Source organism: Hydra viridissima, unplaced genomic scaffold (assembly GCF_058129835.1).
Source record: "Hydra viridissima isolate aposymbiotic clone 2 unplaced genomic scaffold, HvirCarnegie_v1 scaffold_11, whole genome shotgun sequence".
Classification (NCBI taxonomy): Eukaryota; Metazoa; Cnidaria; class Hydrozoa; order Anthoathecata; family Hydridae; genus Hydra; species Hydra viridissima.
Window position 1 is genome coordinate 14156278 of NW_028324310.1, and position 24459 is coordinate 14180736.

General features: G+C 31.5%; 1 protein-coding gene and 1 long non-coding RNA gene across 3 annotated transcripts; one reads left to right on the forward strand and one right to left on the reverse strand.

Annotated features, from left to right (window-relative positions):
- Nucleotides 1-854: 854 nt before the first annotated feature.
- Nucleotides 855-2175, reverse strand: LOC149882335 (uncharacterized). The gene is made up of 2 exons (XR_016445112.1): nucleotides 1858-2175; nucleotides 855-1746 (listed from the first exon to the last, which is right to left on the reverse strand). It is a non-coding gene; the product is annotated as an uncharacterized LOC149882335 (long non-coding RNA).
- A 1888-nt stretch (nucleotides 2176-4063) lies between these two features.
- On the forward strand, nucleotides 4064-15548 carry LOC145191391 (calpain-5-like). 2 transcript variants are annotated; one of them, XM_090066618.1, is made up of 14 exons: nucleotides 4064-4184; nucleotides 5371-5529; nucleotides 8183-8314; nucleotides 9279-9487; nucleotides 10064-10256; nucleotides 10558-10641; nucleotides 10811-10920; nucleotides 11018-11095; nucleotides 11198-11375; nucleotides 13247-13372; nucleotides 13506-13702; nucleotides 13834-13964; nucleotides 14042-14181; nucleotides 15045-15548. In XM_090066618.1, exons 2-14 carry the CDS (start codon nucleotides 5371-5373, stop codon nucleotides 15234-15236), a joined length of 1929 nt encoding a protein of 642 aa, XP_089922744.1. In that variant the 5' UTR covers nucleotides 4064-4184; the 3' UTR covers nucleotides 15237-15548. The 2 variants fall into 2 exon arrangements, with proteins under 2 accessions (XP_089922744.1, XP_089922743.1); XM_090066617.1 differs by lacking the exon at nucleotides 4064-4184 and adding an exon at nucleotides 5100-5249.
- The last annotated feature ends 8911 nt before the right edge of the window (nucleotides 15549-24459 follow it).

Below are 24459 nucleotides of genomic sequence, written 5' to 3' on the forward strand. Positions count from 1 at the left end.
ACATTTTACAATTAAGTTTAGAAGGGGTCCGTTAGATGCTAAAACTTTGAAAGTGGTCCGGGATTAAAAAAGATTAAGAACCACTGTTATAAGAGAAAGTTAACAGTTTTATTTTTATTTTTATTACATAAACACATTTAAGTTGTTTTAGAGTTCATTGCAGAATAAAATCAATAAAGGAATTTGGTCTAATTATTCCATATATTTTTTAAGGTATGTTAGACGAAGTAAGAATCCAGCTAAAGAAACGTCGCGTAGAAAACAAACGCGCTAGGATTAGCATGTGAAGTTATACGAATATACATGAATATTAATGCAAGAATATAATAAAATTAATGTTACATTAACGTTATATCGTTATACGAATACAAAATATACATATGACAAATACATATAACGTCATACAAATCCTTTTAAGGTAGAATTCGTATAACGTTTTTTTTTTTTTAAAAGATAATTTTTAAACAAAATTTATCATTACTCAAGATGGCGCATGTGAGCGATTTATTGCAGATTAGTCTACTTTCAACAGATTATATATATATATATGTGTGTGTGTGTGTGTGTGTGTGTGTGTGTGTGTGTGTGTGTGTGTGTGTGTGTGTGTGTGTGTGTGTGTGTGTGTGTGTGTGTGTGTGTGTGTGTGTGTGTGTGTGTGTGTGTGTGTGTGTGTGTGTGTGTGTGTGTGTGTGTGTGTGTGTGTGTGTGTGTGTGTGTGTGTGTGTAAATACATATGCGCTAATCTCTCCCGATCCAATTTTTTATGATTGATAATTAAGAATCGTATAAAAACAATTTGAAATTAAAAGTAGAAACATATACAACATTCAATATACAAAAAATGACGAGTATAAACGATTTACTTTATATTTCTCTATTTCATCTTCAGATTACAGCACTTTAATTTTGAGACGTCACAATAATCAATCATAATTTATGCTAATAAATTAACTTTCATCATTTAAAGTCATTATGAAGGCGAAAGGCGGCAGCACATTAAAGTAACGTCAACGTTAAGGTGGGTCATACATTGCGAAGCTTTTTCTCATGGTAAAGTGAGCATAAATAAGTTGATGCATAAATGATGCGAGCGAAGCTTTGTTAAAAATAGCCAATTCGTAATAATGCCCGAGTGGTAAGCTGCACTGCTAACTTTTGACAAAACAATTGCTGAAGAGAGTTAAGTTTTAGCAAAGCCGATCTTTATCGACGTTTTATTGAACGATCAGTCAATCCTCAATAACTCGTCTCTCTTTAACAAGATGCCCAACTTTTAAGATCAGCATTAATATTTGGCAGTGAAAGTATAACCAATGTGGCAGTTATGTCAACAAAAAATCACTTACCAAAAGACCGTAGAGTAAACTTCAAGCTTGTACCAAATGAATCGCAAAAGTATTCCTGACTCGCCTATTATGCCGTTAGAAAAGTCCTTTGCTAAACTTACAATTCGAAAAAACTTGTAGAGACATTAAAACGTAAAAGTTTAAAGCGTAAAATTTTATAGTTGAAAAATGTTTTCGCATTGATGCAGACGGGTTCTAACAGGTTACATTTTATTGCCAGCGACGCATCTAACGGTTAAAAAAATGAGGAGAACAGTTTTGCTAAGAATTTCTTAATTTTGTAATACTATTTGTCGAGTTGGTGATCTCGCTGCAGTTTATATTTCCGTCTCCCAAATGATTTCGGAATAGATCACTTAGGATCTTTGCAAATCATATAAATCATTAAAGTCGCAGATCACTAGTAAACAAACGTACACTTCACAAGACATTCTAACATCATTGCATTTTTGAACAAAACTACAAGTTGTATATTCACAATGGGAATTCAACATATAATCAGAAACATTACCCAAGATGACTTTAAACACCTTAAATCCGAAAGACTAAATCGTTTGAACATGGCATGCATAATGGTGACACATGCTTCGTAGCCAGATCGAGGCTTGTTGTCAATAGAGTAACTTCCTTCAGCACGATAGATGCAGCCATTTGTAACGCGAACACCTAAAGTTCAAAAATAAAAATTAACTGCGAACTTCTTCGCTCAAAACTATAACGAAAATTTACTGCGCTCCAGTCAAACATGCAAATTGGTTAGGAAGTAAAAGTGCGAAATTCTAACTTAAACTTTGCTGAATGAAATTTTCAGGTAATCTCTAACCTCCAAAAATAATTTGCTTCGATTAGTAATCAATCGGTCGCGACGGCTTTCTTATGCTCCCTGACGGTTGCTGTGACAACCAAAATACAAACTCCAATGAAAATCCTCCTGGCTGCCATGATTGTTAAGCTCTTTGAAGGTTTTTTTGAATTTACTTGTGTCTTGCGTTTGAGCTTGTGTTTGTGAAGCGCATTTTTATAGGTGTTTCCAATCGATAACTTTGGAAATAAAAACTACACCAATATGCGAGTAATATCTTGTCACAAACGCATACTCAGACATCGCTTAAAAAAATAAAACAAACGATAACACGTCTATATGAGCCGAAAAGATAATGAACTAGCGCATACTACTTATCGGAAAAGAAAATGCGTTAGATTAGGGAATGGAGATTGAAAAGAAGTTCTGCTTCATTTCTTTGATGCTCACTCCATAGCTCAGTAAGCATTCCATCTTCGTGTGCACTCTAATGCACGGGCACAAAAAAAACACTGTTCTTATTCAGTGTGGTAAAGTTTTTCAAAATATTTTTCCAAAAATACGTCTACACTATGAATTTTTGTTTGAAGAACATCTTAGAAGGAGTTTGCACAGCGCCAACAGTGAGGGGAGTTTGTTCATTTAAAAGTGAAAAAAAAAAAAAAAGAGTAAAAATAGAAGATTGGGCAAAAACTTTTTTCGCCGAACCTCTGTGTACAGGCTATATAATGTCTAGAAATGCTTTTGAAACACCTTTTAAGTGAAGCGGAGGCGAAATTAGAAGGTTTATCTGTGATTTTAGTTGTTCAAAACGCTATCAAATTGAAATGATAAATTTCCATCTTTGAAAGTGGTTAGCCGTTACCTCAGGCATAGTTCGATTGTTAACTCCTTGATCACTTGTCGGTTTAAGCTGCAACTACTTTTTGAAAATTGTCACTTACTTTTATGCTAGCATATCTTCCCGCTAAAGGTTTTCTGCATTAATAATTACAAAAATTTTATTGCTTAAGTTTAGAACTACTTTGTTCATTTAGTTAAAGAGATCAGTATTTCATCATACCATTTTATGCAGCCCCTCTTTTACCACAGCACCAAAACTCGCTTTCCTCTTAAAGTCATAGCGAAAGCTTAGGCAGCCGCGTTATGTTCTCTGCTCCGATTTTTTTAAATAAGCTTTTGAGAGCCATTTTTTTTAGCTGCACTGATGAGCGTTTGAAGAACGGTTTTAGAGCAGCATCTTAAGCGAGCTCAACTTCCTTAAAAAGGAAAATAAGTAAGAAAGAACAAGAGCGCGAAGAACAAGAACGTGAAATACTACGACGAGGTTGCTCACCGAGATACTTCATAATGCTCTCGGTCAAAAGCCTTTTCAAACAAAACTTATTAGCAAACAGTTCGCAACACATGCGCCTAGCTTCTGAACAGAGTTTAGTGCTTTTTCTCAGGTCCTACGTGCTGGTGTACGACAATCTATTACAAAAAAATGTTATTTTCTTTAATTTAAATAAAGTTATAATTTTTGTCACCTCTTGAAAAAATTAGTGAACTTTAGCGAGTTTTTTTTCAAATGAAGTTTGCAATTAAATAAACGTGAGAACGAGCACAAGTTATTTATAAATTATTTACAACCATTGGCGCGTTTTAGCCAAAATTTTGGGGCTTTTTAAGACTCGTTTGAGGTTTTCTGATCTAATGTCATTGACGTTCAGGTTAGAAAAAAATAACTCCTTAAAAGCAGCTTTTATTTTTTAAAAAGTTTTTTCAAATAAATTCTTCGTGTTCTTTGAGAAAATATCATAGTTTAAAAATTTTAAAAAGAAAAATTGTCTTTGATTTGATTCAAATGAAAACCGCAAATTCATATTCATGCTTAGAAATCTCTTGTAGCGTCAATAAGACTGGTGACTTATTCGTTTTCGCTCTGCTTTTAGTTACAAACAAATTAAAAACGAGAGCTACAGTGAACTTATCTTAACATAAAATATTCAGTATTCTTTAGTGTAAAACCGAACGCGGAGCTCAAGGATTCAAAGGTATCTTAGTAATTAGCTTTGGTTTTAATACTTTTTGTAGCCGTTGTTCGCACTTTTTGTAGATATTATCTGTAGACACTTTTTGATAGTGAAAGTTTTTTTTTCCTTCCAATGAAGAAGAAATGATTTTGCTTTGCTTAAAGTATCAGCTCTTGTAACTACCGTTTACTTTGTAACGTTTTTATCATTTGTATTGTAAACAAGTTTTTCTCAACATATCTTGTAAAGATTTTATGTTTGCTTAAAAGTTTTCACTCTTTCGATAACTCCATCTGTGAAATTCTTATTGCAAATAACAAATTCAGCTGTAGTCTTTTTCTTAATACTTTAAAGCTGTTTGTTGATTGAATGAGGTAGCAACCATTTCAAACTTTCTTGATCTTATCTGAAAATTGGTACAAAAAATTATTAAATTTAAAAACACTTTTTTCTGTACTGCAATTGTGGACTCTCCACATGTCTTACGATATATCATAAGTTTTGAGGTTGATTGAAGGAGTGGCACTAGGAGAGTAATCTTATTGTTCCGATCTTTAAGCCTGTTAGAAATAAATAAAACTGCTGTCAAAAGAAAAAAGTTAGGACGAGGTAGTCAAATCCAAAGATTCTCTCAGAAAAGGGTTGATCAATTCATTTGTCTCGCTTACCCTTCAAGAAATTATGATTATGGGCGGGCACATATTAAGGAAAGAGAAAGGAGAATGGGTATAAGGGCAAACCTGCTGCTGTTTTGTTATTTTTTTCTCGTCAACATCCAATGCAAACAAAGGACCAACATTTAAACATGAAAAGATTTGTTTTATGAGGCGTTTCAGATCTTATTATAGTTGCGAAAACGCATTTCTCATAGAAATGCGTTTTCGCAACCATAATAATATTGTACTATAAAGTAATATAAAAATATTTTTACATTGATAATAATATAGAAATAGGTTACATGTTGTAATATTTATGTGCAATTTTTAAAACTATGCGTACAATTCCAAAATTAAGTATTTAAAAAAAGTTTATTACTATTTTAAAAATATCATTTGCCTATGTAAAATGGATTTATCAGCTTACAAGGTATTTATAATTTTTACAGAGATATGTTCTGTAAAAAACAATAAATATCGAATGAGTCTTCACCTTGTATATAAGGTAGTATGTGTGCCAACCAGTTAAACTTCAATTATGAATTTTTTAGATGAGATATTCTTTCTATAAAAACCAGCAGTTTGATCAAATAAAGAGCCAATGTATAGCTAGCAACAAATTATTTGAAGATCCTGAATTCCCTGCAGCTGATAAGTCATTATTCTTTTCCAAACAGCCAACATTTTCTGCAGTATGGAAAAGACCTGGGGTAAGATTTTTTCTATGTAATTATTGTAATACAGCAACTTCTTTGTGTTTTTTATAGTCTATATAGTCCTTATTTTAAAAACTTCATCATTAGTAATATGAGTGGTGCACAAGTCTTTAATAACTTAAAAATACAAATAGCTTTGTATGTCTAATATTCCCACAAGTATAAATTCTATCAGTTTAAAGTAATGTAAAATTATTTATACATATAAATTGTAAAATTCTCTGCTAAATATAAAATTCTACTTTGTTTTAGTAGTTTAAAGACTTTTACTAAGTATAAATAGTTTTTTTATTGTTTAACTAAAGTGAAAAACAAGAAAATAATAATACATCTTTTTTGCTATTGAATATTTATTCAATAGCAAAAAGGATTTATTATTATAAATACTAAAAATTGGGTATCTTCAGTAGTTTAATGAGAAAAATTGCTTAATAGTCCACAAAATGAAGGTGGACCCAAGATCAGTGCTGCTAAAATTACTAGATATGCTAAGCATGGTTCATGGTACTACAAATGCTAAATTTTTAATTGATATTGCTTTAGGAACCAATTAACTAGAAAAAACAACCAGCAAACTATATCAGAAAAAACAAAAAGCCTTTGCAAAATTCATCAAAAGCTGCTAATATATTTTTTACCAATGAAAGTTGTTTTGATACTCATGGACATGATGGAAGAACAATGCTTTGGGCGGAGTAATTATTGTGCCAAATTTAAACAATATAGTTGGTACTAGTAAATATGGTGTAATAGTCTATCAGCTACTTGAGCAAGAAATTTGATGTTTATCCAAATAACTATGGAATCATTTTGGTTATTTAAATTTACTGAAAGATAATTTTAAAAAAAAAGTAAAAATAAGGATCAAAACAAAGTTTTCCTTCTAAACAACAATCCTAAGCATTCCTCAAGAATTGTCCTTGAATTATATTATAATTAATAATATTATGTAATAGTTCATTATATTATAATTAATAATATTGTATAATGTTTCATTATATCATAATTAATAATATTGTATAATATTATATTATACACTTAACCACAAAATTAATGCACCACATACATTTTAATTTATTTTAATTGTTGTCAATATTCTCATATGTTTTGACAAACATATTAAGATTAGAACACATGAGCACAATTATTTCAATGGTAATAAAAAAACTGACTTTGAGTATGGTGAAAAAAAAACTATAACCAAAAATATGGTTCGTTGAACAAAATAAAGCAAAATCATTATCATTGCTATGCACACTAATACAGCCTAAATTGAAACATTTTTGACTTATCAATAACTAGTGTTACCACCTCTTGATGTTATTACAGCCTGACAGCGCCGTGACTATTAGAGATCGAGTTGTTTCTTAAGGGATGTCTTCCCATATGCAGATAAGACTTTGTTGCAGCTCGGCATCCCTTTATGTCCCAAAGATGCTCTATTAGGTTCATATCTAGGCTGCAAGCTAGCCACTCCAAAACTTGAATGTTAACATTATTTAAGTATTCGGTAACAATATGTGCCATATGTGGTCTAGGATTATCCTGCATAAGAAGGAACCCATCTCCAATGTACAGTGCAAAAGATTCTAAAATGTCTGCTATGCATCATTGAGAAGTTAGATGCCCACCATCAACAATAAAAGGCTCTGTGCATGCTGTTAAAGATATTCCTCTCCATACCATCAACGAGTCACCTTTATATAAGTGGTTTCTCAAATGATTCAAACGGAAATATCTTTCATTTGGTCTTCTGACACTCTTGGGTGGCAATCAGAGCATACAAGGCAAAACCTTGACTCATCTGTAAACAAGACCTGTCTCTAATCATGCATTTCCCAATTCAAATGCCTCCTTGCAAAAGCCAGTCTGTTTCTTCGGTGGTCTACAGACAAACTGGGGCCAGTAGCTGCTGCCTGAGGCTGTGAATTTAAATCAGAAGTCTTCTTGTCATGGTATCTTAACTAACAGCAGTTCCATGAACCTTAACAAGTTGTATTTGGAGACTTTGTTCAGTAGTGAACCATTCTCTCAGTGTTTGAAGCATTAAAAATTGGTCCTCCATGGTATTGGTAGCTCTTTTCTACTATTAAAACAGTTTAAAACCAATACATACTTTTCTTTTAGAAGTGAGGTTTAATTACAGCAAAACATGCTGCTTTGAAAAGCTGCTATAATTTGGAAATTAAATAAGGAAAACAATAAGCAGGATTTAAAAAATGTCAATTTTATTTAAAACTTTATTAGTAGCCTGAAAGCAAGATGGATGGCAATTATTGTAGTTAGCTTAGTTGCATGTGTATACTTTTGCTTCCCAATATGTATCTTACATTTTTATTAATCAATCTAGTTGTTTCGAAATGTTGTCACACTCTTGGTTGAGTTAGTGGATGATTATTGGATATATTAAAAAGCAACTTAAGGGAAAATCTTTTTTTTTTTTAAAAAAAAAAGAAAAGTTAAAAACTGTAAACGTATACGCGCACCCACAAACACTACAATAAAGCTAGAATATGAATGAGGCCATTGCTTAAATAGTAAAAAATGGTAAGAAAATAAAGAATTCTGTTATGAGCTATTTTATGTATATACTGTATTTTATTGTTGTAACATTTAGGTAACTTTAAATCCATTTGTCTACATATAGGAAATCTGCGATGATCCACAAATGTTTATTGATGGTGCAAGCAGTGCTGATGTTACCCAAGGTAGAGTAGGAAATTGTTGGTTTGTAGCAGCAGCTGCATCACTTGCTCTTGAAAAAGATCTTTGGACAAAAGTAAGACAAAATATCTTTTTAACATAATAATCTTAAATTTTTGTACTTTAGAGGTTTTTTTAAACTGTTACTTTAGGGTTGTGTGATGCAGCTCAATCTTAAATCAAAACACAGAAATTTTCAAGAAAATAAATTTTTCCACTCATTTTTAGCAGAACCCCTTATAAAACTTGAACATATTATATTATAAACTATAAATAGAATTATTTAAAAGTTTTTACCACTTGTTTTACATTAATGTAAATACCTTACCTTAACACTCTGATAGAAGAGATCTTGTTTATTTGTCTATTAGATTATTAAATGTTAAAATTCATATCTTGGCAATAACAGACATTGATTGACAAATTTGTTTAATTAAATATCAGGGCTAATTACAATGAGTAACACAAATTTTTTAGCAATCATTATTTTATTCCATTTTGCTTTGTGACATCCATGTTTTTGCTCACAAGATATTCCAAATGTCAAATTTTGCACAAATGTTTGGACAGCATGTAATTCTAGTTTTACTAAACTCAATTACAAAATAATGAAATAATGTAATTGTAAAAAAAATTAAAACATAAAATTTTTTTAAAAATAATATTTTTAACTTTTGACTTACAGAAAGTGTTTTTAATGGAAAAACATTTTCTGTAAGTGAACCATAAATAAGCAAAATGGGATTTCTCTTGTCACAAAATCAATAGAGAAAAATGTACTCCAAAATTAACACCTCAAAATTATGAAGTCATCTAAATTAACTTTTGCTAAAAGTTGAATTTTGTTTGGCAGTTATTTGGTAGTTATTGACTTTTTGATAAATCTTGATACATATAAATTGCGTGAAGCAATCATTTTAAATAAATCTTCATATATTTAAACTGCTTAAAGCAATCATTTTTAGTAAATCTTGATATATTTAATTTACTCGAAGCTAAAAATTTTGAAATGCTGCAAAAACTAGCTTGTTTTATTTCAGGTGATTCCAAACCATAAAGCTTTAAGCTTCAAACCTGTGAAACCAGAAGACTACCAAGGAATTTTTAGATTTCGTTTTTGGCGATTTGGGGATTGGATTGAAGTTGTTATTGATGATCGTCTACCTACGATAAATGATGAACTAATCTATGTGAAATCCAAAACTAAGAATGAATTTTGGAGTGCTCTTTTAGAGAAAGCCTATGCAAAGTAATTATTTCTATTTTCTATAATATTATGTTCTCCCTTTTTGACCTATGCAATTAAATAAGTTTACACTAAATCAAAACAAATTTCTGTAAGAGAACATGCAATAAGTTCATGAGTAATATACAGAGCTGATTGTGAAAATTTGTCAATATGAATGAAATACATGAGTAAATATTGGTTTATTCAATTTATATATTAATTACAATCTTTTATTAAATTTTTAAAAAAGAAAAAGAAAAAAAAAAAAAAAAATTGGTTTGTATTTTAAATAATTTTTTTTTCTAGAGTTAATCAAATTCTAATTTACTGAGCATTTCAAATGTGTATAGGTTTCCTAGTATAACATACATACTTTAGCCTCTGAAAAATATGTCAGTAAGGTGATCCAATCTTTGTAAATGAAAAAAGTTTAATCCTGTTTTTCAATGTGCTCAGTATAAAATAACTAAGCGCTTTAAGGGCTTAAATTAAAATGTGCTGAGCTTTAATAAAAATTTGGAGTTGCATGCTACACTATACATATAATGCTATAATTTATGCTATACTTTTATCTTTGATTTTTTCAATTCTAACTAGATTAGCTGGCTCATATGAAGCCCTTGAAGCTGGCAATCCTGCTGATGCATTGGTTGATTTCACTGGTGGAGTGAGTGAAACAGTAGATTTGGTTAAAGGTGACTATAAGAACAATTTAGAAAAGAAACATGCTTTGCATGCAAAATTGTGCAAATTAATGGAACGCAAGTCTATGAGCAGTGCATCAATCAAAGTATTTCTTTTTCTTCTATGTTTTCTTTACTCTTTATGAAAAACATTTTTAGGTTTTGATTTGTTTTAACTTTTTTTTTTTTGTTGTAAACAAAAAACTTTTTTTTGTAGGTTTTCTAAATTTAAATGAAGTCTGGTGACTTTAATCATCCTTTTTCTAGCTACACAAGTTGTACTTATAGATTACAGATTATACTCATAAGTTACAAATTGTACTCATAAAATACAAATTGTATTCATAGGTTACAGATTGTACTCATAGGTTACAAATTGTACTCATAGGTTACAAATTGTACTCATAGGTTACAAATCGTCAGGAAATGGAACAACAATTGGATACTGGCTTAATTAAGGGGCATGCGTATGGTATCAGTGCTGTCAAGAAGGTTAGCACTATGAAAAAAATTTTTTTAAAAATATTTTATTAACTTATGTTTGTTTTTTGTTTTTTTCATACTTTTTAATTTGTTTGATAGTACATTTATTTAGATAAGACTTCATCTGCATAGCACATTTGTTTATACAACACTTCATTTACATAACACATTTGTTTAGATAACACTAGGACAAAGTTTTTTCTCAAGCTTTAATACAGAAATTTTGTATTTGGTTAAATTGAGAAATCCCTGGGGTGAAAAAGAGTGGAATGGTGCATGGTGTGATGGGTAATCTAAAATACTTTTTGTATTGCAATAATATTTGCTTTAAAATATCCAAGATGCTTACTTTTTACACTCATTAAATGTCTTAGTTTATTCCTAGCTCTGCAGAATGGAATAAACTGAATGCTAAAGAAAGAGAAAAGTTAGGAATTAAAAATGAAAATGATGGTGAATTTTGGTGAGTATGACCATGTTTATATTATTCAAAGTTAGTTTTTACTCTCATAAAAAAATTGATCAAATTCTTTAGTTACAAATATTATTTTTATACGTTTTTAAGGATGTCATTCGATGATTTTTGCAAGCACTTTACTACAGTTACCATTTGCATGCTGGTTAACACCTCGGTTATTTCTTTTAATAAAACTTACAACGAAGGCTCATTAAAAAGTAAATGGGAAGGTAAGAGCGCTGGAGGGTGTATCAACAATCCTGAAACATTTCTTCATAACCCTCAGGTAAGTTTTTATTTTTATTTTTGAAGTTTCTTTTTTTGTTTGAATTTTTTTTGTTGCCGTAATTTTTTTTTTTTTTTGTGAAACTATTTCTAGGAACACAAAATTCACAGAATTTCTAGGAATCTCTTTGTAAAAATATTTTATTTGAAGTCTGTTACAATTTTAACTTAATCCTGTTTTTATTCTTTAAAACTAAATTTAAAAAATTATCTTCTCATAAAATCTGTAAATGGTTAGTTTTCTTACTTTTAAGATCTGGGCATTATTATGGTCTATTAGACTAAAACCCTGGTACAGAAGACTGGAAATAATAACCTGATTCTATAAAGCATTCTATTCTTTAAATACAGGGTGCGGCAGCAATTTGCAGACTTTTTTGAACATTTTTTAAAATGAATTTTTAAAGCACTAAAAAATTACATTCATGTAATATTATTAGAGAAAAGTAGAAGATAAATACTTTTCCCACCTTAATGTTCAATTAGGTTTCCATTTTTTTTGATCACTGCCTCAAGCCTAGGAATGAAGGACTGGCAGGTTCTTATTATATAGTCCTTTGACATTGAGTTCCAAGCACAGGTAATTGATTACTTTAGTGACTTGACACTTGATAGGGCCTTGTTGCAACCCTAACTCTCAACTACGCTCCACACACTATAGTCAAGGGGATTCAGGTCAGGGCTGGATGGTGGTTAAAAGTGTTTGGGCTAGAAATTAGCCATATTGTCCTGAAGATATTGTTGAGTTTTTCTTGACCCATGACAAGGTGCATTGTCCTGTTGAAAAATGTAATTGTTTTCTGGGAATGTCTTCTTCAGCCATTGCACCACATAGCGTTTTAGTAAGCTAATATACACATTAGAGGTAACTTTTTCTTTCTCTTTGATGCAGATAGGTGGACATTTCTCTCCATTAGAAGTGATGATTCCCAGCATCATGATGGACTGAGGGTGTTTGGTGTGAGGCACCACAAGGTTGACAAAGCACAAGGGTGGTGCTTTGTCACCCTTGTGTACAATGAACCTGTCATTATGCTATTTATCACACAGTCAACACTAAAAAGTTTTTCATCTGAGAAAACTTTAACTGTTGTTGAAGCATGGCTTTTTAGCTGATTCAGAAGCTTCTTTGATTGCTCCATTTAAAAAGTTTTTAGTCTTTCTGTCAAAAGTTGACATGAAGGTTGGGCCAAACTGACTTTTCCAAGTGTTTTTAGAGTTCTTCCTCTCATCAATATTGAACAATTTTGCTGTCTTTCTGATGGATACAGTGGGATTCTTTTCAACATGCTTTTTAAGCTTTTCTGTGAACTTTTTATCAACTTTTTTGTTCATTGGAGAAGGTATTTTGGCTCTCTCAGCACTGTCATGTTTTTTCACTTTGTAAAATGTAGTTTTAGATACTCCAGAAACACAAATCACTTCACCTGCAGGCAAACCTGAATCAAATTTAAAACTTTGGTTCTTTTGGGTTCAATTGTAAAATTTTTAACTAAAATGTTTTTTATCCACAATTTTATCAAAATTTAAAAAGTCATTGAAAATTAATCAACAAAAACAAATTGTGGAAGTATTTTATTTACATTACAAAACCTTGTCAAAAATTAATTTGCAAATCACTGCTACATCTTGTATAATATTTAAAACGTCTTGTTAAATGAGAATTAAATCAATTAAATTTAGGATACTCGTCTAATTTAGGATACTTTTTTTATAGATACTAGTTTTTGAGTTTAGGAAATTAAAGTTTAAAGTCTATGTTGAATTTCTTGTAATTTTATTTAAAAAACTATGAAAGTTTGATTTTGTATACAATGTTTTGTATGTTTTTTTTTAAAAAGAGATAAGTTTTGCAAATCTGTATTTTTTTAGTTTCGTTTTGATATGACAACTAAAGCTAAAGATGTAGCATTCATAAGTCTTATGCAGCCAGATAAAAGAGCTGAAAAAGTTGTGGGAAAGGGTGAAAATATGACAATTGGAATGATGATTTTTAGGGTGAGATTTGTGGTTGTTACTTTATTAATTTAAACAAGTGTCACCTTTGATCATAATGTAAAAATACTCACCGGATTTACCGGATTACTTTACCGGATTACCGGATAAACTCAATTTAGTTCTTGGTGAATAGGTTGAAGCGAATCGCATCTACAGAATACATCAAAACTATGATAAAGCTGGTGACAGTAACTTTGTTAACTCAAGAGAAGTATTTGTGAGATTAGATCTTGATCCTGGAAGGTTTGTTATTGTTCCTTCTACATTCGAACCTGGTGTTGTCGGAAATTTCCTGCTTCGTGTGTACACTGATCAAAGCAATTCTTTTAGGTTTGCCCTTTTTCTTTAGTTCTGTGAGTTAAGATGTTATGTTTGGGGTTTTTTTTTTAGCAATAAAAATGCACAATATTGTGTTATAGTATATAGTTAAATGTATTAAACATCTTAGTAAATTTATTCAGAGAATTAACTGAAGATGCGCCATTGCCTGGATGTTGTCCTTTCCTTCCCTTTTGTGCACCTGCTAAAGTCCAAGTTTCTGTAATTGTTACAGCTGTTAACAACTTGAAAAAGAAGGGAACTACAAGCATGAGTAAAACTTTTTAGGATTTTTTGTTCTCCGTTATGTCTTCATTTTTAAAACATTTTAGTGTTCATTTCAATTTGTAGCTGTGGATCCATACTGTATTATCGAATGTGAAGGGACAAGAGTGCGCACACCTGCTGTCCTTGATAACCTTAACCCAACATTTGATTATGGTGGCATCTTTTATTTATGTAAACCAGAAACCTCTAAGCTGAAAATCCAGGTGTGTTTTGAGATAAACATTTAATAAAAAACAAATATAATTATTAACTCACATTTACAATATTATGCAATAGGGTGGTGATTTTTTTTTCCTTTTTTATTAAATTCATTTCGCTATAGAATCATTAGACAGGGTTTTATTCACATGTAAAAAATATATAACTATTTGGTAAAATTAATAAAATGCAATAAAAAGGAAACCGAAGATCTGAACAAAATATTTAACGTAACTAATGAGAAACGAAACTGGAAGATCAAAAGTTTTATAAATTACCAAGTAGAAAGCAAGTAGATTATGCAATAAACCAAAGTAAAAAAATTCAAAAAGTCCTCGAAAATTAGAAAAAAAACTGTAACTATGCTCGTGAAAGAGAAAGTAAGTGATGATACAACAAAACAGAAGAAATTGCAAATACTTCAGACTTTCAAAGAGATGATGGTTGCAATCCCCCCCCCCCCCCCATTAAAAGTAAGCAAAAAAAGAAACAATCAGCTTACTTTTGCTATTTTTTCACTGACAAAAAAAAAAAAAGTGAATCTATGCACACATCAAAATAGAAAGGTATGTCAATAGTTATCAAAGCAAGGTATTAATGTTCTGATTCCAACTCAATCTGGTATTTATAGAGATGTTATGAGAGAAGCGGGCATAATAAACTTTTAAAACCACTTTGAAAGAAAGTTCTGCAACCTGTGCAACTGACCAAAGTTCCTGTAACCGACGAACTCCGCTTACTTATAAACGTTGCTTAGACTTTTGTAAAATATGTCAGTCACTTTATACTTCATTTATGTAATAACCCGCAAAATATTAAGTGAAATCGAATAATTTCTGAATTTTCTTCTTTCTCTTTTTTTTTTTAGGTTTGGGACGCGAATACATTAGTACCCGATACGTTTCTCGGAGAAATCAAAACTCCGATCGAAATAAATAACAAGACTGTTCTCGAGACGCATTCACTCATGGAGAGAAAGGCTCGTGATGGAACGATTGCAAAAGCTGCTGGTACTATTTCGTTCAAAATAACTGCTTCCAATAAATTGTCCTTTATGTAATCTTCATAATTTGTTGCTGTTGGGAAAGCATATAGAATTATTTATTTCTGTACTAAACAAATCAGACCTTTTGAAAAATCCAATCATTTGTTTTCTCGTCAAATAAATATTTTGTTTGGTAAAATTTTCATATTACAAATATATTTTTGTACTTTTTTTTGTTTTTTGTTTTTTTATTTTCTCGTGTAAATATTTTATCGTGCAGTCATTCACCCTATTTTATGATATTTATATTGAACTGTTTGGTTATAATTGTAAATAGTTATAATTTTATAAATTTAATGGCGAAATATACATGCTATGAATTTGTGATTTTGGGTCTGTTCGATATCATGACTCACGGCTGTACTTTTTTATTTTAACTAAACAGTTATACTATTTGTTTAAAATAAAAAAGTTATAAAGTGGAAGAAAAAAGTTTGAAAAAATGTCTGTAAAGTGCCAGCAAGAAAAAGTGGATAAACAAGATGAAACTGAAGAGAAATAAAAACAACTGAAATATTTATTGCAGCTCATAAAACAACTGAAATATTTATTGCCTAAACGATCGTTAATAAAAACTTTCCTAATTCAAAAAAACGCAATTTTTTTTCATAATTATGAAATTTATCTTAGGACCTGTTTATATGGAAAGCGGGCTGGCTCGATTTTATTTTGCGTTTATATGAATAAACGAGCTAGCCCGGATAGCGAGATCTCGGCAAACGGGCTGGTTAATTTCTTATATAAATTTGTATGCATGCGTACAAGTTCTTATATCTTAAATTTGAAAGCTTCCGCGTAAAACAATAAATTTAATAATAAAACTGGCAACTTCCGTGTACTTAAAATTTTAGTTGTTTTGCTTTTATAATTTACCAAAGATCCAGTATCTTTTAAGTAATATAAAGCAATAGCTACTTTTTTATCTGCTGATAGAGCTCTAGAGTTAGGCGAAAAAGGGTCATGAGATAAATAAGGGCTTAACTCTGAAACCAAATTCATGAAAAGAAATCGTGAAAGCCTAAAATTTGCTTTCCATACATCACTAGGAGCTACACCAGTTATTATATTATGCCACCATAAATCAGTTATGCCAGTTTTAAACCAGCAACTACGATTTTTTCTTTTAAAGCGCCTCTCTTGCTTGTTTCATCTTTTGAAGTGATTGTAATCGTTTTCGTAAAAGAATAATATTTAAAAAATTATCAAATTTAAATTTGTGAAGCTTACATAATACAATTACGCTTTTAAGAAGCATTATTTGTGTTATAATACCAGTTAAACATTGTTAAAATGCAATGTGTTTTTTTGTCGTTAGCCGCCATCTTTAAAGTTATTATTTTACCGATAAAGAGGCCAGCCCTGCTAGAAAAAGCCAAGCTGACCTCGATATCATTTTTATTTTTTGGGCAAAAATTCATATAAACGCAATTTTAAAACTGGCTCGTTTTCCGGGCTAGCTCGGCAAACGGGCTAGCCCTTGTCCATATAAATAAATACTCAAACAATTACTAATTTTACATAATACTATATTTAGCATCATTTATAATATATGTTAACATAATACATAAGATTTATTTTTTGATTTTCGACAAAATAATGGTTATGAGTTCCATTTGCAAATAAAAAATAATAATTTAAATTTAGATCCAGATTTTAAAATTTTCCTTGTTTTAAGGGCCTGTTTATATGGAAAGCGGGCTGGCTCGGCAAACGAGCCAGCCCGTTTGCCGAGATCTCGACGTCGCACAGTGGGACGAAATCCCGATTTCGTGGCCAAAAGTCAAATTTTTGAGTTTTATATTTTCGTCTTTTTACGTTCAGATCTTGTTTACAGATAGTCCTAGAACAAAATTCCGAACAGGGCAGGTTTATACCTGCTCTAGGGTGGCCTGGGCGTCAGCTGACATTTAGCCTCCGTTCGGTACGCACTAAACAAGTGGACACGTCGAAAAATTCTAGCCTGTTTTAAAGTGCTGTTAAACTGAAGAAACTATTTCGATTGGAATTCGGCAAAATGGTATCACTTTCTGGAAGCATGTAGAATATATGGTTATGCACTGTTATAGCTAATTTTAATTTTTTTCATATTTAAATCGCGCGACAAGTAAACATAAAAAATTGTAAATTTTTTATCTGAAATCGATTTTCTAATGTCGTTTTAAAAATTTACCCGCGGTTATCCACCTTCTTTTGACAAGGAACTGATAGTGTATAGTGTTAAATATAACATATTAAAAAACTGGCTGCCATTGAGTGCCATTTTAATGGTGAGACTAGTTTTTATGGAGGAATGCGTGGTGCGACATTAAACTATGTTAATAGATTAATGTCGCACCACGCATTAATGGTCATGGAAATTAGTGAATTAACATTATTTAATGGCACTAATTACATTTTAATGCAATAATTTTTTATTTTAAATATATGCTTTAAAAGTTACTTCTCATTCTGTTTTATGATAATCTCAAAGTTTTATAAAATAGTCCTCAAAGAACTTTCAGCAGTTATTACAGTATTTTTTTTTACAGAGTCTTCCAAATCTTCAAATATGGAATTTTCAAGAAAAGATATATTCTTTATGGTGAAAGACAGTTTAAAAAATGAATATAAATTCATCATTGATGTTTTGACAGATGCAATTTTCAAAAAAACGGAACATGTGATACAAGTAGGAGAGGATGAAATGTCATTATCACGGTTATTTTCAAATTTTCGATCGAGATGGAGAGCAGCAGGAAGATGGGAAGATTTTTTTCTGAAAAAAAATGAAGAATGGTTGAAGGGCACCGTACAATTTTCAAAATTATCCAATACTGAATGCACAACACCTGAGAAGATTGTGAAGAGTGATAATAAAAAAGGAACATGTGGGCGACCTTCGCAATCCTTTGCTTCATCTAGTGAAATATCAAAGAGGCGAAAGACTCAAGAAGTACGTTCTACTTTTTCTACAGAAGAATTAGCATATGCTGCTCAAATGAGTTTAAGGACTTCTGGTCAAGTACATGCTGCTCAAGTTGTTAAAGATGTCACATAAACAATCCCAACAAGAGCCTCAAAGTATATATCCGCTGTTAGTTCACAAAATGAAGTACCTTTAACCCCAGATGAAACACTTTCTTTAATGATCGAGAAAGGAGAATCAAAGTACTCTTATCAACTATCAAGAAATGTAGCTAGAGCACATAAATGTAAATTATACCCATCATACCTTGAAGTAGAAAAAGCAAAAAAACGTTGTTATCCATCAGTTGTGTACACAACTGCTAGTGAGTCGTGCGCACAGATTGAACTACAGGCTTTACTTGATCATACCACATCTAGAATTATACAACTTCAGGCTGATGTCATTGGTACTCTAAATCCGGAAATTCTGCAAAAATTAGTACTTTACTGTAAATGGGGATGTGATGGAAGCAGCGGTCAAAGTGTTTATAAACAAAAACTTAATGAGACTGGAAAATCTGATGAAAGCATTTTTTATACTTCTCTTGTACCTTTACAATTAATACACAACAACCACGAGACGGGTGAAGCAACTATTGTGTGAAAAAATCCTAGACCATCATCTCCGCAATTCTGCAGACCAATACGATTGCAGTTTGTACATGAAGATGTACAGTCAACATTGAAAGAAGTTACCGACATTGAACTGCAGATTGAGGGTCTTGCACCATATGCTAATGAACAAAATGGAAAATCCATTTCAGTAACTTATTGTATGTCATTTACGATGATAGACGGTAAAGTCTGTAATGCAGTAACTGGTACCACTTCTACACAACGCTGCTTCCTGTGCAAAGCTTCCTCTAAAGAATTTAATGACATCAACAACATTATAAAAATGGACATTACAACAGATAATTTAAGATTTGGCATATCTACATTGCATGCATGGATTCGTTTTTTCGAGTGCTGTTTGCATCTGTCGTATAAGCTAAGAACTGAAAAGTGGCAAGCTCGTCGAGAGGAAGATTAAAAGAATGTGAAAATACGTAAGGAAGAAATACAGACTCAATTTAGGATAAAACTGGGGCTTATCGTTGATCGACCAAAGCCAGGATATGGAAGCTCTAACGATGGAAATACAGCGCGCCGCTTTTTTCAAAATGCTGCTATATCTGCTGAAATAACAGGAGTCGATGAAAAATTAATTCACCGATTTCATGTTATTTTGCAGGTAATTTCGAGCGGGTTTGATACAGATGATGAAAAATTCAAAGACTATTGTGTAAATACCGCCCATTTATTTGTTGCTTTATATCCGTGGTATTACATGCCTACATCTGTACATAAATTGCTGATCCATGGAGCAGAAATTGTAAAGTATGCCCTTTTACCGATTGGACAACATTCTGAAGATGCCCAAGAGTCACGCAATAAGGACATTAAAAACTTCAGATTACATCATTCAAGAAAATGCTCAAGAGAATCGAATATGAGAGACATTTTTAACAGGCTCTTATCAACATCAGATCCATTTCTCTCGAGCATCAGGAAATTGCCCCAGGGACCGGTAAAATCTCTACATCAAGAAGCTATACAATTGTTAAAACAACCTGAAGTCACCAGATAAGAGACAAGGAACGATTTCGATTCAGATACAAGTGGTTAAACATCAGATTTCGAATCGAATGATTCGAACATTGATGAATATGACATGCGTGATTTTTGTTACTAGGATTAAAGAAACAATTTTTTACATATATGTGACTTAATCTTTTACCAATTTAAAAAAAAATAATAAAATTAAAATTGCAAATTTCTGTTTTTTTATTAATAGTATAAATTTGAAAATAATTTTGCAAAGTTTTTGCTCTAACTTAACTCCTGAATCATTAGCAATGACCTCGAAAACCAAACTACATGAGATTTCGTATTTTCAACGTATGAGCAGTTTTGGCCGCCATATTGGAGCCGCCATTTTGAACTTTTTAAATCTGACCTCAGATTCGTAATCAGCGACTTCGATAACCCTTATGTAGGTAATTTGGGAATTTTGGCCTCAAAATCAGGATTTCGTCCCACTGTGTGTCGTCCTTATTGCAACTTAATTTTATTATGCGTTTATATGAATAAACGAACTAGCCCGGATCGCTATCCGGGCCAGTTCGTTTATTCATATAAACGCAAAATAAAATTAAGTTAAAATATTGATGACGTCGAGATCTCGGCAAACGGGCTGGCTCGTTTGCCGAGCCAGCCCGCTTTCCATAAAAACAGGCCCTAAGGCTAAAGTGTACCCAGATTTATTTAGGACAGTTTATAAACAAATATCTTTATTTTAGCTTGTGTAACGTTTATATGAGTTTTTTAAATACTACTTTAGAGACCAGCATTTAGACACAACAACATCTAAAAATTTAAAATATGTTTTTTAATAAGGGAGTTATTAAATTATTTTTTGCACCCTTTAATTGTATCCCAAGGTATAGCACCATGATGTACGTTAAAATTTAGGGTGTTGCACCTTGGGACAAATTAGCAAGTAAACTTTATTTAATTTACACAATTTGTTTCATATGCAACTTCATTAATTGTTTTAGACACTTGTTTTGGAGTTGTTCCTGATTTTGAAGGCGAAGGTAACTTACATATTTTATTTTCCTCATCTGTTTCATTGGGCATTTTATCTCTTAATAGGAAAGTGTTCTTTCCAGTTTTAACAATGTATTGAATTTCATATACAATGTCGATTTTTTTAATACTTAAAAAGTGTCTGGTAGGAGGAAACTATGCAACATTGTAACATCTTTTCCTCCTACCAGATAGTTTAACTTAAGCATAATCATTTGTTTTGTTTCATCATAGATTTTCTAAGGCTTTATCCATTTCTTCTTCCAAAACTCATTATGTTAATTCTTGCATAAATATATTACAGTTTTCTTCACTAGTCGAAAAACGTTTTTCTCATCATCTGAACTGGAGAGGTCTGCAGTTTTGTCTTCTTTTTCTTGCTGTGATTACTTTTGTTTTTCTTTGTATCAGGAAATTCTTCTTTGCAACTGATCTACTTTTCTCCTAAATTTGTTTCTTTAAGTATTCTGGTTTTTCCTGGCTGTCTACCCCTTGAAGTCTTCTTTTTTCGGCCTTAGCTTTTAAAAATGGAAAAACCATTTCCAGAGTCACAACTTTAGATATTTGTTGGGAGGAAAATCAAGGAATCTGTACTTCACATCTCTATGATAACGACTAGGCTACACTTGCCTTAACATTAGAGGTGGGAACTAATGAATATGATGTAACCTTATTTGTTGGTTGTTGAGTTTTGTAATTGTCTGCAATGTTTGTTTTTTTTCTAGACTAGCTCACAGTCTGTTACATAGGAAGAAAGAAACTCGTCTTCAGTAAAAAATTTATTTCAAATGGATGTATCCCTGTAACCTAGAATCTCTTTTCAATACTTTCTTTAGTAAATGCTCTTTTTTAAGCATTACTAACTAATCCAGCAACATCATATATTTTATTGGATAGGTCTTCCAGGATTAGATAACATCCAACCATTCATAGCATTGTTGTAGTAACGTTTGCATGGTCCAAACATAGTCCGAAATAACGGTTGGAACTTGTGGAATGCATGGGGTGGGTAGGGTAACATCAATACGTCCTAACGATATATATTAGCTAGATATCTAACTCGCGCTTCCGCAGTGAAGCAAATTTTTTACCAGCCCAGGTTTGTTTTGCCAGCCTGAAATAACGCAATTTTAAATCAAAGCAAAACAAAGATGAATTATTATCAGTTTAAATAAAACGGCTACCGAAATTAAAAATCTTAAAAACTTGCTTCACTTTTTCTTACAGAATTTTTGTGAAGTTAGTTAATATATATAATTGCCACGTCCTTTTTCTTTCATAAATCTTAAGCTTTAATGGAGTAGTCACTTCCATGATAGTCTAGTATTAGAAGGACGAGCTGCACTTTTGTAGGTTTTACATGCTAGAAAAAAATGCATTAAACAGTCAAAAAAATTTTTCCTTTAATAGAAAGAACTTTAGGAGGTTAGTGTACCGGTTGCCGGTTTCACCTCAATTGTAGATTTCGTTTGGTTGAAAATTGTCTTTTCAGGACAACCTGTAACTTTTCAAAAAATGTATTTATATTTTCTTTGTTGTAGCTAGTTATCCTAGCGAGACTTGCAGCGAGACTTGTAGCTTCAGACTTGCGTAAGCTTAGTCTAGGATGGCCCTTTCTAAAGCCACGTAACCAAAACTCTCCAGAAGATTCACCAGTAACATATTTATTAGGAAATTGTTTTTCACTATTAGGCTGTTCTGACAAGGCTTTTCCATATTAGAAAGTTAATTTTAGTGTATTTTATTTATAAATAGTTTCTTTACAGTGTTTTTTCCACTGTTTAGGTAAAATGAGGCTATTCTTCATTTAATCCTAAGGTAAAATAGGCTTGGTATTGTCTACTTACAGTTGAGTTGCTCCAACCTTCGTGCAGCCTTCGTGACCATAAGTACTCTCTTAAATTCACCGTTTACAGAACTTTCAAGGGAGAAGAGACCCCGGAGAAGGTAGGGCCTCAAAGTTTGTGGCACAATCTTCTCCAGAGTCTTAGCTTCCCAACTTTGAGGTATTATTCTAAATATATTAGGATAAAATGCAGATTGCTGCAGTTTATGCTAAATACATTTGCATAACATGCAGCAATCCCAATTGGAGTTTTCTCGCAATAAACACAAAAATGAATTAATATACTTTTGTTTTCAATAAATAGAACTCTTATATTGGATAATCATTCACAAATTGCCCTCAGAAATTGTCATTAAAAAACTGCTGAAAGCATACTTACGAACGTTAGAAACTACTTAGAAATATAAAAACTATTAATCACGTGGTTGATGGTTTCCACAATAGAATTACACCAGCTTTGTAAATAAATAAGCTTTTCAATGTATTTTATCAAAAACTTATGTTGTACCTTGGAACGCTCCAAAATACAACGTTAATTTTGTCCCATGGTACAAAAACATGGCTGTTAAAAGTGTTTGCGATTAGCTGAACAGATTAATAAACCATTCAATTGAAAAACAACACTCTCTCCTAACAATTAATAAAGGCCGCTTAAAAAGTTGTTAACAGCTAAAGCAAGTTTTTCTTTGTTTTTATTTTAAAAATTATTTTAAAAAATAAGTAAAGACTAAGTAATGAAAATTTCATATCCGTTTGTTAACTTCAGCATTTAAAAAAATTTTAAAAGTATTTTAAAAGAAAAAAACAAAAAAACTTACATCATGCACTTCTAAAATTCAAAATCAGAGGCGTAGGCATAATTTTGTGGTGTTCGAGGCGAACCCCCGAATACCCCCTTTGGGTATGTTTCCTAAAAACCCTTTTCATATTTTCTTTTTTGTGTGTGTAATACTAAACTACATTAAAGTTTATCGACAGATTTCAAATTTCATCAATTTTTCGTTAAAAAGTTTCGTTAAAAGGGGGGAGTTTTAAACTTTACAAGGTCTCAAATCTTAACTAAAAAAAAGATTTTTAAATACAAATTGAAATCTGTCACGTAGTCAAAATAAAACTTCTGGGGGCCTGGAGATGTGTTGCAATGTCTTCGAGGATGTTCTTATTAAGCATGGGAATTTCGAAGTTCGAAATTCGATGATTTCGTAATTTCGGATGTTTCGATCTAAATTTCGGTCCGAAATATATTCAAAATTGGATCGAAACTAATTTCGAGTCGAAATTTTTCCACAAGTTTTGGGTCGAAATAAATTTCGTATCGAAATTTATATTGAATTTCGAAAGACGAAATTTCGAATTTATCAGAAAAATAAATTTCGCGAATTTCGAAAGAACGAGACTGGCAGGTAAATCGAATTTCGCAATTTCGTGAATTTAGAAAAAAACAAAAATCGAAATTTGAAACATACCGAATTTTCGCCTAAATTTCGTCAAATTTGGAACTAATTCGCCTATTTCGTCTTATCTCGTCAATTTTGATTTTATTTTGATACTTTCGAAATAATTTTGTTGATTTCGTGCAATAATTAATAAAACGTCGAAATTAATTTTATTACTTTTGGTAGATTAAATTTTTCATTAAATTTCAACCAGTGGGAGTATTAATTTCGCCTCTTTTTTTTAATTTCGATAGGTTCGTTTTAATCTTGCTGGTTTCTTATTAATTTCGATAATTTTGATTTAATTTCGCTGGTTTTGTATTAAATTCGATTTGAATATAAATATTGACAATTTTAACTTAAAACTCATTATCATTTT